Source organism: Lipotes vexillifer, unplaced genomic scaffold (genome assembly GCF_000442215.2).
Source record: "Lipotes vexillifer unplaced genomic scaffold, Lipotes_vexillifer_v1.1 scaffold29, whole genome shotgun sequence".
Taxonomy (NCBI): Eukaryota; Metazoa; Chordata; class Mammalia; order Artiodactyla; family Lipotidae; genus Lipotes; species Lipotes vexillifer.
Genome location: NW_006776904.1, coordinates 578,405 through 591,386, shown reverse-complemented (window position 1 = coordinate 591,386; position 12,982 = coordinate 578,405). Strand labels below are relative to the sequence as shown.

General features: G+C 40.1%; 1 protein-coding gene across 1 annotated transcript in view; it reads left to right on the top strand.

The window, feature by feature from the left end:
* Positions 1–12,982, top strand: part of TTN (titin) — a 284,036-nt gene that overhangs the window by 208,143 nt on the left and 62,911 nt on the right. Inside the window, exons 266-286 of the mRNA XM_007450732.1 lie at positions 1–77; positions 164–196; positions 297–426; positions 770–1,069; positions 1,163–1,480; positions 2,610–2,906; positions 3,017–3,316; positions 3,402–3,716; positions 3,807–3,955; positions 5,057–5,207; positions 5,297–5,578; positions 6,880–7,182; positions 7,873–8,175; positions 8,271–8,552; positions 8,655–8,954; positions 9,048–9,350; positions 9,446–9,754; positions 9,868–10,149; positions 10,272–10,571; positions 10,657–10,950; positions 11,041–12,973. The exon at positions 1–77 is cut by the window's left edge and continues 66 nt beyond it. Of these exons, the coding sequence (XP_007450794.1) occupies positions 1–77; positions 164–196; positions 297–426; positions 770–1,069; positions 1,163–1,480; positions 2,610–2,906; positions 3,017–3,316; positions 3,402–3,716; positions 3,807–3,955; positions 5,057–5,207; positions 5,297–5,578; positions 6,880–7,182; positions 7,873–8,175; positions 8,271–8,552; positions 8,655–8,954; positions 9,048–9,350; positions 9,446–9,754; positions 9,868–10,149; positions 10,272–10,571; positions 10,657–10,950; positions 11,041–12,973 (6,961 nt within the window). The remainder of the gene's footprint in view (positions 78–163; positions 197–296; positions 427–769; positions 1,070–1,162; positions 1,481–2,609; positions 2,907–3,016; positions 3,317–3,401; positions 3,717–3,806; positions 3,956–5,056; positions 5,208–5,296; positions 5,579–6,879; positions 7,183–7,872; positions 8,176–8,270; positions 8,553–8,654; positions 8,955–9,047; positions 9,351–9,445; positions 9,755–9,867; positions 10,150–10,271; positions 10,572–10,656; positions 10,951–11,040; positions 12,974–12,982) is intronic.

The following is a 12,982-nucleotide window of genomic DNA, read 5'->3' as shown; positions in this document are numbered from 1 at the left end:
TTCCTGCTGTCATCAAGGGACGCCCAACACCAAAATCATCTTGGGAATTTGATGGAAAGGCAAAGAAGGCAATGAAAGTAAGAAAATTATAATTCTCTGCATCTCCCATTGACTCACTCTAAGGAATATTTACACTATAACTGACTATCTTCTTTTCTAATAGGATGGGGTTCATGACATACCTGAAGATGCACAGGTAAAAAAAAAAAACAAAAAACTGAAATGATTCAGAATCGGATTGACCTGAATACTACTATTATTTCATTCAGTGTATGACTGCTATTTTCTTTGTACAGCTGGAGACTGCTGAAAACTCATCCGTAATTATTATTCCGGAATGTAAACGATCTCATTCAGGCAAATACAGCATCACAGCCAAGAACAAAGCAGGACAAAAGACTGCAAATTGCAGAGTTAAAGTCATGGGTAAGAAAGACTTTAAAAGTTATTATGGGGGTTTCCCCAGTGGCACAGTGGTTGAGAGTCTGCCTGCCGATGCAGGGGACACGGGTTCGTGCCCCGTTCCGGGAGGATCCCACATGCCGCGGAGCGGCTGGGCCCGTGAGCCATGGCCGCTGAGCCTGTGAGCCATGGCCGCTGAGCCTGCGCGTCTGGAGCCTGTGCTCTGCAACGGGAGAGGCCACAACAGTGAGAGGCCCGCGTACCGCAAAAAAAAAAAAAAAAAAAAAAAAAAAAAAGTTATTATGGAATAAGAACAAATTATTTTAAACAAGGCACCACTGTTTATTTTGTGATTTGCATCCAACAGATGTACCAGGGCCACCCAAAGATCTGAAAGTCAGTGACATCACAAGGGGTAGTTGCAGGCTTACATGGAAGATGCCGGATGATGATGGAGGAGACAGGATCAAAGGCTATGTTATCGAGAAGAGGACTATTGATGGAAAAGCTTGGACTAAAGTCAATCCAAACTGTGGAAGCACTTCATTTGTAGTTCCTGACCTCATCTCTGAACAGGAATACTTCTTCCGCGTGCGGGCACAAAACCGTTTTGGTATTGGTGCTCCCGTGGAAACCATTCAGAGGACCACTGCCAGAGACCCAATATGTAAGTTTTTAAGTCTAAGATTAAAGTAGCTTCCTAAACTTGAAATATATTGTTATAAATAATGATTAATACTTTCTTTAACTATTTTTAAAGATCCTCCTGATCCCCCTATTAAACTCAAGATTGGCCTCATAACAAAAAACACAGTACACCTGTCGTGGAAACCCCCAAAGAATGATGGGGGCTCCCCAGTCACCCACTATATTGTTGAGTGCCTTGCGTGGGATCCTACTGGGACAAAGAAAGAAGCATGGAAACAGTGCAATAAGCGCGATGTGGAAGAACTGGAGTTTACGGTGGAAGACCTGGCAGAGGGTGGGGAATATGAATTCAGAGTCAAAGCTGTCAATGCCGCAGGAGTCAGCAAACCTTCAGCCACGGTTGGCCCCGCGACCGTCAAAGACCAGACATGTAAGTACCAATGCGTTATCTATCAGAGAATGTCCTCTTCGTGAATGCCTTCCTAGATACTCAAGAACAGTCCAAAATAAAAAGAGATGTCTCTGTACGTCAGAAGCTACCATGGGTTCAGTCTGGACGTGGGCCCATTACCCAATCACTCATGCCCTCAACTTGCGCAGAATTATCATATTTCCATACATATTACCTTCCCCTTACTGAAAGGAGATACTGTTTGGAATTTCCTTACTCTAATTTTTCTCCATGGCAGGCTGTTTTACTTACCAGAAGTTAAAACAGTTCCTTGGCATGCTCCTCAAAAAGGGCAGAAAGTAACCAATTATTTGCTTAGCAACTGCTGAGACCCATTTATCTTCACAATTGAGTTTCTTTTTCTTAAGTAGAAACTTATATACCATCACAGCCACGAATAATCTGGGAACAGCATCAAAGGAAATGAGACTGAATGTCCTTGGTAAAGATTACGTGGTTTTATTAAAACTACATGATTTTCTCTATTTGAGAAAAAGATATATCTACTTTAAGAGATAAAATATCCACACAAATATGGTAGTAATTCTTCCTCTCATTATTGTTACCATCATTACTGCTGTGTATTTGTTAGTTCTCTCTTCTAAATATAGGAAAGCTGTAGTCACTACTCCCTGTGCATATTCTTATACTAAATTCATGAAAAATGGAAAACTGCTTTGCCTCTATTAGCAGTTAGTTATATTTCTTAAAAGGGGAATTCATCTCAGAACAAAGTAGGTCCCCTCATTAACTCTGCATAAATATTAGGGAATATCATGAAAGAACTCCCAAGTCTAAGATACTATAGTTTCACTTCTCTCTGCCCTTTTTCAATATCTACAATCATAATGATGCCAGGTAAGAGAGAGACAGTAGCTGATACATAGCCACATGTAGATCAATAAAGGATGATGACCACCTATGCCTGTTCCCTAAACTGGTGTAAATTAGCTGAAGACAGATCTGTTCTTTATGTCAGGTAGGGCTATAAAGCCTGCTTATAGTAGATCGAATAACTTTATCATCACTGTGAATTCTACTTTCGATCCTTTAGTGTTTGTTTTATGTTCCTAATGACAGCGTTGTTTTTTTTTTTTAAATAATCTAGGCCCACCTTCAATTGAGCTAAAAGAATTCATGGAGGTTGAAGAAGGAACTGATGTTAGCATCGTGGCCAAAATTAAAGGTGTGCCATTCCCGACACTAATCTGGTTTAAAGCTCCTCCAAGGAAGCCTGATAACAAAGAACCTGTTGTCTACGACACCCATGTCAACAAACTGGTGGTGGATGATACCTGCACTCTAGTTATTCCACAGTCTCGCAGGAGTGACACTGGCTTATATACCATCACAGCTGTGAATAATCTGGGAACAGCATCAAAGGAAATGAGGCTGAATGTCCTTGGTAAAGATTACATGGTTTTATTAAAACTACATGATTTTCTGTCCACAAACGTAATATCTGTCTTTAAGATCACTCTCCTAATAAATTTTTCTTTTTTTAAACCATTTTAGGTCGCCCTGGCCCTCCAGTGGGACCAATAAAGTTCGAATCTATTTCAGCAGATCAAATGACACTATCTTGGCTTCCACCTAAAGATGATGGTGGGTCTAAGATTACAAACTACGTAATTGAGAAAAGAGAAGCTAACAGGAAGACGTGGGTGCGTGTCTCCAGCGAACCTAAAGAGTGCACATACACAATTCCAAAGTTGCTAGAAGACCATGAATATGTATTCCGAATCATGGCCCAGAATAAATATGGCATTGGGGAACCTCTTGACAGTGAACCAGAAACAGCAAGAAACCTCTTCTGTAAGTAGGACATGTTTCACATTCAAAGTCATTCTTATTTGTGTTTTTCAAAATTTCTTATAAATCACTGTGATTTTTGTCACAGCTGTCCCTGGAGCACCAGATAAACCAACAGTTAGCAGTGTGACTCGAAACTACATGACTGTCAACTGGGAAGAGCCAGAATACGATGGAGGCTCTCCTGTTACAGGATACTGGCTAGAAATGAAAGACACCACTTCAAAGAGGTGGAAGAGAGTTAACCGAGATCCTATCAAAGCCATGACTTTGGGTGTTTCTTATAAAGTGACTGGTCTTATTGAAGGTTCTGATTATCAATTCCGGGTATACGCAATCAATGCTGCTGGTGTGGGGCCAGCAAGTCTGCCATCAGACCCAGTGACTGCTAGAGATCCCACTGGTAAGCCTTAAAACCATTCTTTCCCCCCACCCCCCCGCCAAAAGTGCCATGGAAAAGTCAAGAATACTAACGCATACTGGTTCTTTCCAGCCCCTCCTGGACCTCCATTTCCCAAAGTCACAGACTGGACTAAATCATCTGCGGATTTGGAGTGGTCTCCCCCACTAAAAGATGGTGGATCCAAAATAACGGGATACATCGTTGAATATAAAGAAGAAGGAAAAGAAGAATGGGAAAAGGTAGCTAACACTTGGCATTATGGAAATGTACTATGAACAAACTGAACATTTAGTAGTTATTCTCAATCCCATTAACTCCTATCTGTATTTTTTTATTAGGAAATCAGAAAAATAACATATAATTTAACTGATAATCCAAACATCTCTTAGGTCAAAAAACCTAATCAAAAGTTAAGTCATGTTATTGTTAACTTATCTTTTGGCTATAAAGCCTGAAAAGATGGAATAAGTGATGCATATATGTGGAATCTAGAAAAATGGTACAGATGAACCAGTTTGCAAGGCAGAAATAGAGACACAGACGTAGAAAACAAACGAATGGACACCAAGGAAGGAAAGCAAGTGGCTGGGGGTGGGGTGGGGGTGGGGGGATGAACTGGGAGATTGGGATTGACATGTATACACTAACATGTATAAGATAGGTAACTAATGAGAACCTGCTGTATAATAAAATAAAATTCAAAAAAAGAACCTATTTTATCAAATTATATATAATAAAATATACATATATATATATATATATATATATATATATAAAAGGATGGAACAAGTAAACAGTACAGTTTTTTTTCAATCACTTGACAATATTTTAAAACATAATTCCTTCCATTCAGTATTTACCTGTAATATCTGATCCCTAGAACCTAAATTGGCAACAATTTTCCCAAAGAGAGTAAATATGCTGTTGCTATGCTTTGGAAAGCTATTAAAACAAAAAACTACAGTAGTCCCCCCCCCCCCGATTCCCAAGGGATATATTCCAAGACCCCAGTGGATGCCTGAAACCACGGAAAGTACCGAGCTCTCTCTATATAGTTTTTTCTTTATTAATGGGCAGGTAGCATATACAGTGTGAATATGATGGACAAAGGGATAGTTCACTTCCCGGGCAGGGATGGAGCAGGATGGCCCAAGATTTCATTACGTTACTCAGAATGGAACGCAATTTAAAACTGATGAATTGTTTATTTGTGGAATTGTTTTCCATTTAATACTTTTAGGTTTCCGTTGACTTCAAGTAAATGAACACAGAAAACAAAAACCACGGATAAGAAAGGACTACTGTATTCTAATTACAAAATGCTTGTGATTTTTCCCTAGGCTAAAGAAAAAGAAGTGAGAGGAACAAAACTTGTTGTGACAGGATTAAAAGAAGGAGCATTCTACAAATTTAGAGTGAGAGCAGTCAACATTGCCGGCATCGGAGAACCTGGAGAAGTCACAGATGCCATTGAAATGAAGGACAGAATTGGTACTTACTAATATTTCTATTATTTTATCAATATTTGCATTTTGGATTGGAAATGAAAAGCACATTTGTTATTTTCAATTGTTTTCCAGTATTACCTGACCTTCAGTTAGATGCCAGCGTCAGAGACAGAATTGTGGTCCATGCTGGAGGGGTGATTCGGATCATCGCCTATGTATCTGGCAAGCCTCCTCCAACCGTTACCTGGAGTATGAATGAAAGAGCTTTACCTCAAGAGGCCACCATTGAGACCACAGCCATTAGCTCATCCATGGTCATCAAGAATTGCCAGAGGAGCCACCAAGGCGTCTACGCTCTTCTTGCCAAAAATGCAGGGGGGGAAAGAAAGAAGACAATTATCGTTGATGTATTAGGTAACAACTTTCGATTCATCCATGCGTCTTTAAAAAATAACACTTTATGTCATCTACAATAAAGCTATATTAGTTTTTTAAAAAACTATGTTACAAATATTTTGGAAAATAAGAAAAATCACCCACAATCCCATTTACCACTATTAGCATTTTTTTAAATTTCCTCTTTTTATCCTATCCATATTTTATATGGCTGTACTCCTACTATAAAGTCTTATGTGCTGCCTTTTTATATAACATGGCCACCATAAGCATTTACTATGTTATTATATAGTTTTCATAAAAGCAGCTTTCCTGCAAATGTCCATGAATGTTTAACAATTTGCTAAGGTTGACCATTTTCACATCATAGGACCTGTCAGTTATCATAGTAAGACAAAAGTCCCTTTGAAGGTGTCAGTATTCTAACTGAAGAGAAGCATCGTATTTGGTTATCAATATTGCATTTCTTGTCACTGAATATCGAGTTGAACTCTACGAGGCTTGTTCATGCCTCTCACTGGCTGCTCTACTCCAGTGATTTACTCAGAAAGTGAAGCCCTCCCACTCAGATCTCTCTCTCAGCACATCTCTAGGCACAACCATACTCCAAACACACAGTTTTTATGTGAAAATAACCAGTTCTCTATTGAACATAATATTATGAAAACATGTTTTGCTTTCATTAGTGAAAATGGCATGTGGAGAAAGATCTCATTGAGCAATGTTCCTTCAAGCTTCTAGGTTGTTTCAAACTCCTAAACAGTCTTCTGTCCAATGGCTATTACTTTAAGAACCTGTGTACTTCCAGGTTAAATTCCAAACCTCTCAAAGGTCATTCTGAGATTTGGGGTCTCCTGTGCTGCTCAGATTCACTGGTCACCCAGAAAAAAATTCTCTCCCCCTTTCCCCTCTGGAGAGTAAACTGGACACAAAAAGTAGTCATGCCACTCTTCACCCCTCTCCTGTCTCCCTCTGTGCATTTTCCTCCCAACATTGCCCTCTTATCTGACTCACAAATTACTAAAAAAAAAATGTGTGTGTGTGTGTGTGTGTGTGTGTGTGTGTGTGTGTGTGTATAAAACTGTTCCTTCAGTTTCTACTAAAGCAGGGGCAACCAGTAACTACTGCAAACCTACTTCATTTTAAAATATGGTTGAATATAGACACAAGGAAAGAAAAAAAATCAATTAATAAACACAAAATCTCACTCTTTTCCTAACAACATTTTGGTCTCCCTTTTAAAAACAGAGGGTAACAAATATTGAGCCCAGTAGTCCATTGATGTCAAACAACTGAAAACCTTTTCCTCTTATTTCCAGATGTGCCAGGTCCTGTTGGAATACCATTCCTGTCTCACAACCTAACCAACGACTCCTGCAAACTGACATGGTTTTCTCCAGAAGATGATGGAGGCTCTCCAGTCACCAATTATGTCATTGAAAAGCGGGAAGATGACCGCAGAGCATGGACCCCAGTGACATACACAGTTACCCGACAAAATGCCACTGTCCAGGGTCTCACTCAAGGAAAAGCCTACTTTTTCCGAATTGCAGCTGAAAATAGTATTGGCATGGGCCCGTTTGTTGAGACAACAGATGCGCTTGTCATAAGAGATCCAATAAGTAAGTACAGTTTAAAACAATTTCATCTTTAATCACTTTTTCACTCATTTAATAAAAGACTATAGTGACAAAGTAGGTACACAAATGCCAAACATTTCATTCATTTGGCAAGCATTCATTAGGCAAATACGTAGTCTCTGATGTTGGTAGTATTTGAACGTGACTGTGAAAGAGATTGTGGGAATATATATGATTCTTCAAATCCTCCCATGGTAATACTACATGGATTCTTTTTTTAATTTCCAACTTAATGGCGTGAACATGAAGTATTTTCCTAACTCTAAAACTACCAACTCTGGGGACTTCCCTGGCAGTCCAGTGGTTAGGACTCCGAGCTTCCAGTGTGGTGGGGTGGCGGGCGGGTTCGATCCCTGCTCAGGGAACTAAGATCCCACAGGCTGTGTGGCGCGGCCAAAACATTTTTTTAAATAAATTAAAAAACATTAAAACTACCAACTCTGGGGGACTTTACTGAATTATTTGGCCTCAATGAACCTCTATTTCCTCATCTGGAAATTAGATTGTATTAAGTGCCTTTCAGCTCTACTCATTTCATGTTGAGATTTCTTTTGTTACTTATCAAAACAAATAGTTTAATGTTTAAATGCAATCCTCAAAAAGCATTATTTACTACATTTTCTATTACATTCTTAACATGACATTTGTCTCACTGTCATTCCACACTTGCAGCTGTACCAGAGCGTCCTGAAGACCTAGAAGTCAAAGAAGTTACTAAAGATTCTGTTACTCTGACTTGGAATCCCCCTAAGTATGATGGCGGATCCGAAATTATCAACTATGTCCTAGAAAGCCGTCTCATTGGAACTGAGAAGTTCCACAAAGTTACAACTGACAACTTGCTTAGCAGGAAGTACAGTGTGAAAGGCTTAAAAGAAGGCGATACCTATGAGTACCGTGTCAGTGCCGTCAATATTGTCGGACAAGGCAAACCATCATTTTGCACCAAGCCAATCACTTGCAAGGATGAGCTAGGTATGTGTCAAATGCAACTTACACTTTGAAAACGTGTACACTTAGGTTTACCTTAAGACATCAAACTGACTTTTCTTTATAATTATACATTTCAGCTCCTCCAACGCTTGACCTCGACTTCAGAGATAAACTCACGATTCGAGTTGGTGAAGCTTTTGCCCTCACTGGCCATTACTCAGGCAAACCAAAGCCTAAGGTTACTTGGTTCAAAGATGAAGTCGATGTGCTAGAAGATGATCACACTCATATAAAGACCTCGCCAACAACACTTGCTCTAGAGAAGCTCAAGGCCAAGCGTTCAGATTCTGGCAAATACTGTGTGGTTGTGGAGAACAGTACAGGCTCCAGGAAAGGTTTCTGTCAAGTTAATGTCGTTGGTAAGGATTATTTAGCAAGAATTAGAGACATTCTGTTCTTTCCAAAGCAGAAGTTGGAAATAACATTTTGTGGTGTGATTTTTTTTTTTTTTTTTCCCTCAGACCGTCCTGGACCACCGGTAGGACCAGTTGTTTTTGATGAGGTGACCAAAGATTACATGGTTATCTCTTGGAAGCCACCTTTAGATGACGGAGGCAGTGAAATTACTAATTATATTATTGAGAAGAAGGAAGTGGGCAAAGACGTTTGGATGCCTGTGACATCTGCAAGTGCTAAAACAACATGCAAAGTTTCTAAACTGCTTGAAGGAAAAGATTATATTTTCCAGATACATGCTGAAAATCTGTATGGAATAAGTGATCCTCTGGTGTCTGATTCAATGAAAACCAAAGATCGTTTCAGTATGCATCATATTTCTTTTCAGTGATTCAATGTTTGATATTGTTAACGGGAAGAATTAAATTTCTAACATATTTTGCTAATGTTTGTTATAGGGGTTCCTGATGCACCTGAACAGCCAATTGTTACAGAAGTTACCAAAGACTCTGCATTAGTCACCTGGAACAAGCCAAATGATGGAGGAAAGCCCATCACAAACTACATCCTGGAAAAGAGGGAAACTATGTCTAAACGATGGGCTAGAGTTACCAAAGAGCCTATCCATCCATACACTAAGTTTACGGTTCCTGATCTTCTAGAAGGGTGTCAGTATGAATTCCGGGTTTCTGCAGAAAACCAAATTGGTATTGGAGACCCAAGCCCACCATCCAAACCAGTCTTTGCTAAAGATCCAATTGGTATAGTACTAAAGCATTCTTTCAGCTTTCATTTTATCCAACTTTGTTTTCAGCTATATTCTAACTCCTTTTTGGTTTTCTCTTTTATTATGTAGTGAAACCAAGTCCACCTATCAATCCTGAAGCAATAGGCACAACACATAATTCAGTTGATCTAACCTGGCAGCCACCACGTCATGATGGTGGGAGCAAGATTCTGGGTTATATTGTTGAATACCAGAAAGTTGGAGATGAAGAATGGAAAAGAGCCAATCACACTCCTGAGTCATGTCCTGAAACTAACTATAAAGTCACTGGTCTTCGGGATGGTCAATCCTATAAGTTCAGAGTAATAGCAGTCAATGCAGCCAGTGAATCAGATCCAGCTCATGTTCCCGAGCCAGTGCTAGTAAAAGACAGACTCGGTGAGTATAATGTTCTCAGCTGCCTTTGCAAGGAAGACAGGTTTCATTGTCTATGCTTAAGTGTAAAATATATTAACAAAACAAATCTGTAAGTACTGTTTTCTTTATTCTAGAACCCCCTGAGTTGATTCTTGATGCCAACATGGCAAGAGAACAACACATAAGGGTTGGTGATACTCTAAGACTTAGTGCCGTCATCAAAGGAGTGCCGTTCCCAAAAGTAACTTGGAAAAAAGAAGACAGAGAGGCTCCAACTAAAGCAAGAATTGATGTTACTCCAGTTGGTAGCAAGCTTGAAATCTGTAATGCTGCCCACGAAGATGGTGGAATTTATTCCTTAACAGTGGAGAATCTAGCTGGTTCAAAAACTGTCTCAGTAAAAGTACTTGTATTAGGTAAGAATTTTAGTACTTGTGATGTACTTAATGCAATAGCATATAAAAGTAACTCTAAATACATTTTGAGTTCTTATCTGGATTAGATCACTTATATAACTGCATTACTTAACACTTTTCAGATAAGCCTGGGCCACCTAGAGATCTGGAAGTCAGTGAAGTTAGGAAAGATTCTTGTTACCTTACTTGGAAGGAACCACTGGATGATGGTGGTTCTGTTATTACAAATTATGTGGTTGAGAGGAGAGATGTTGCCAGTGTCCAGTGGTCACCTCTTTCGACTACATCAAAGAAAAAGAGCCACTTTGCTAAACATCTTACTGAAGGCAATCAGTATCTCTTCCGAGTAGCTGCTGAGAACCAGTATGGACGTGGTCCTTTTGTAGAAACATCTAAACCCATCAAGGCTCTGGATCCCCTATGTAAGTTGCTCTCTTTGGATACAAAAGTACTGTTTTACTGTTTTGAGAATATTGTTTATTCATCATAACTTCTTCTTCTTAAAAGATCCTCCAGGGCCACCCAAGAATCTACACCATGTAGATGTTGACAAGACTGAAGTCTCCCTTGTTTGGAATAAGCCAGATCGTGATGGTGGCTCTCCAATCACTGGATATTTGGTGGAATATCAAGAAGAGGGCACCCAAGACTGGATTAAGTTCAAGACTGTGACAAACTTAGAGGGCGTTGTTACCGGACTACAACAAGGAAAGACCTATAGATTCCGTGTAAAAGCTGAAAACATTGTGGGTCTTGGCCTTCCTGACACAACTATCCCAATAGAATGTCAAGAAAAACTAGGTAATTTTTAGATTGGAATTATTTTCTTTCTTTTTAAAATTATTCATATTGTGAAAATCAAAATCTAATTTCCTCATGTTTCCTTTCCAGTGCCTCCATCTGTGGAGCTGGATGTGAAATTAATTGAAGGCCTTGTGGTAAAAGCTGGAACTACAGTCAGATTCCCTGCCATTATAAGAGGTGTACCTGTTCCTGCTGCAAAGTGGACAACCGATGGGAATGAGATTAAAACAGATGAACACTATACAGTTGAAACTGACAACTTCTCATCAGTACTCACCATTAAGAACTGCTTAAGGAGAGACACTGGGGAACATCAGATCACAGTTTCCAATGCAGCTGGCACCAAAACAGTGGCGGTACATCTTACTGTTCTTGATGTTCCTGGTCCACCAACAGGCCCTATTAATATTCTGGAAGTTACCCCTGAACATATGACTATCTCATGGCAGCCACCTAAGGATGATGGAGGAAGCCCTGTGATAAATTATATTGTTGAGAAAAAAGACACAAAGAAAGACACATGGGGTGTTGTCTCTTCAGGAAGCAGTAAGACAAAGCTGAAAGTCCCACATCTGCAGAAGGGCTGTGAATATGTCTTCCGAGTGAAAGCAGAGAATAAGATTGGTGTTGGCCCTCCCCTTGACTCCATACCTACTGTTGCTAAACATAAGTTTAGTCCTCCATCTCCTCCTGGTAAACCAGTAGTTACTGACATTACTGAAAATGCTGCAACAGTGTCTTGGACTCTGCCAAAATCTGATGGTGGCAGTCCAATAACTGGTTACTATGTGGAACGTCGAGAAGTAACAGGCAAATGGATGAGGGTCAACAAAACACCTCTAGTGGACATGAAGTTTAGAGTGACTGGACTCTATGAGGGAAATACATATGAGTTTAGAGCTTTTGCTGAGAATCTTGCAGGACTAAGCAATCCGTCCCCAAGTTCTGATCCAATAAAAGCTTGCCGGCCCATCAAACCACCTGGACCACCTATTAATCCTAAGCTGAAAGACAAGACCAGAGAAACAGCTGACCTGGTGTGGACAAAGCCTCTCAGTGATGGTGGGAGCCCCATTCTGGGCTATGTAGTGGAATGTCAGAAAGCTGGAGCAACACAGTGGAGCAGGATTAATAAAGATGAACTCATTAGGCAATGTGCCTTTAGGGTACCTGGACTAATTGAAGGAAATGAGTACAGATTCCGTATAAAGGCAGCTAATATTGTGGGAGAGGGAGAGCCAAGAGAACTAGCAGAATCTGTGACTGCAAAGGACATCCTTCATCCTCCAGAAGTAGAACTTGATGTTACCTGTCGTGATGTTATTACCGTTAGAGTGGGCCAAACTATCCGCATTCTTGCTCGGGTCAAAGGCAGACCTCAACCAGACATAACTTGGTCCAAGGAAGGCAAAGTATTGGCCCGAGAAAAGCGGGTTGACCTAATTCACGATCTACCTCGTGCTGAGTTGCAAATTAAAGAAGCTGTTAGGGCTGATCATGGCAAGTATATCATCTCAGCTAAGAACAGCAGTGGACATGCCCAAGGTTCTGCTATCGTTAATGTCCTTGACAGACCTGGACCTTGCCAGAATTTAAAGATCAGCAACGTAACCAAAGAGAACTGTACAATTTCTTGGGAAAACCCTCTAGATAACGGTGGCTCAGAAATAACAAACTTCATAGTGGAATATCGCAAACCAAACCAGAAAGGCTGGTCAATTGTTGCTTCAGATGTCACTAAGCGATTAATCAAGGCCAACCTTTTAGCCAACCATGAATACTATTTCCGAGTTTGTGCAGAAAATAAAGTAGGTGTTGGGCCAACCACTGAAACAAAAACTCCAATTCTGGCTATTAACCCTATTGATAGACCAGGTGAGCCTGAAAACCTTCATATTGCAGATAAAGGGAAGACATTTGTCTACCTAAAATGGAGGCGGCCTGATTATGATGGTGGTAGCCCAAATCTATCATATCATGTTGAAAGGAAGCTGAAGGGCTCTGATGACTGGGAAAGAGGGCATAAAGG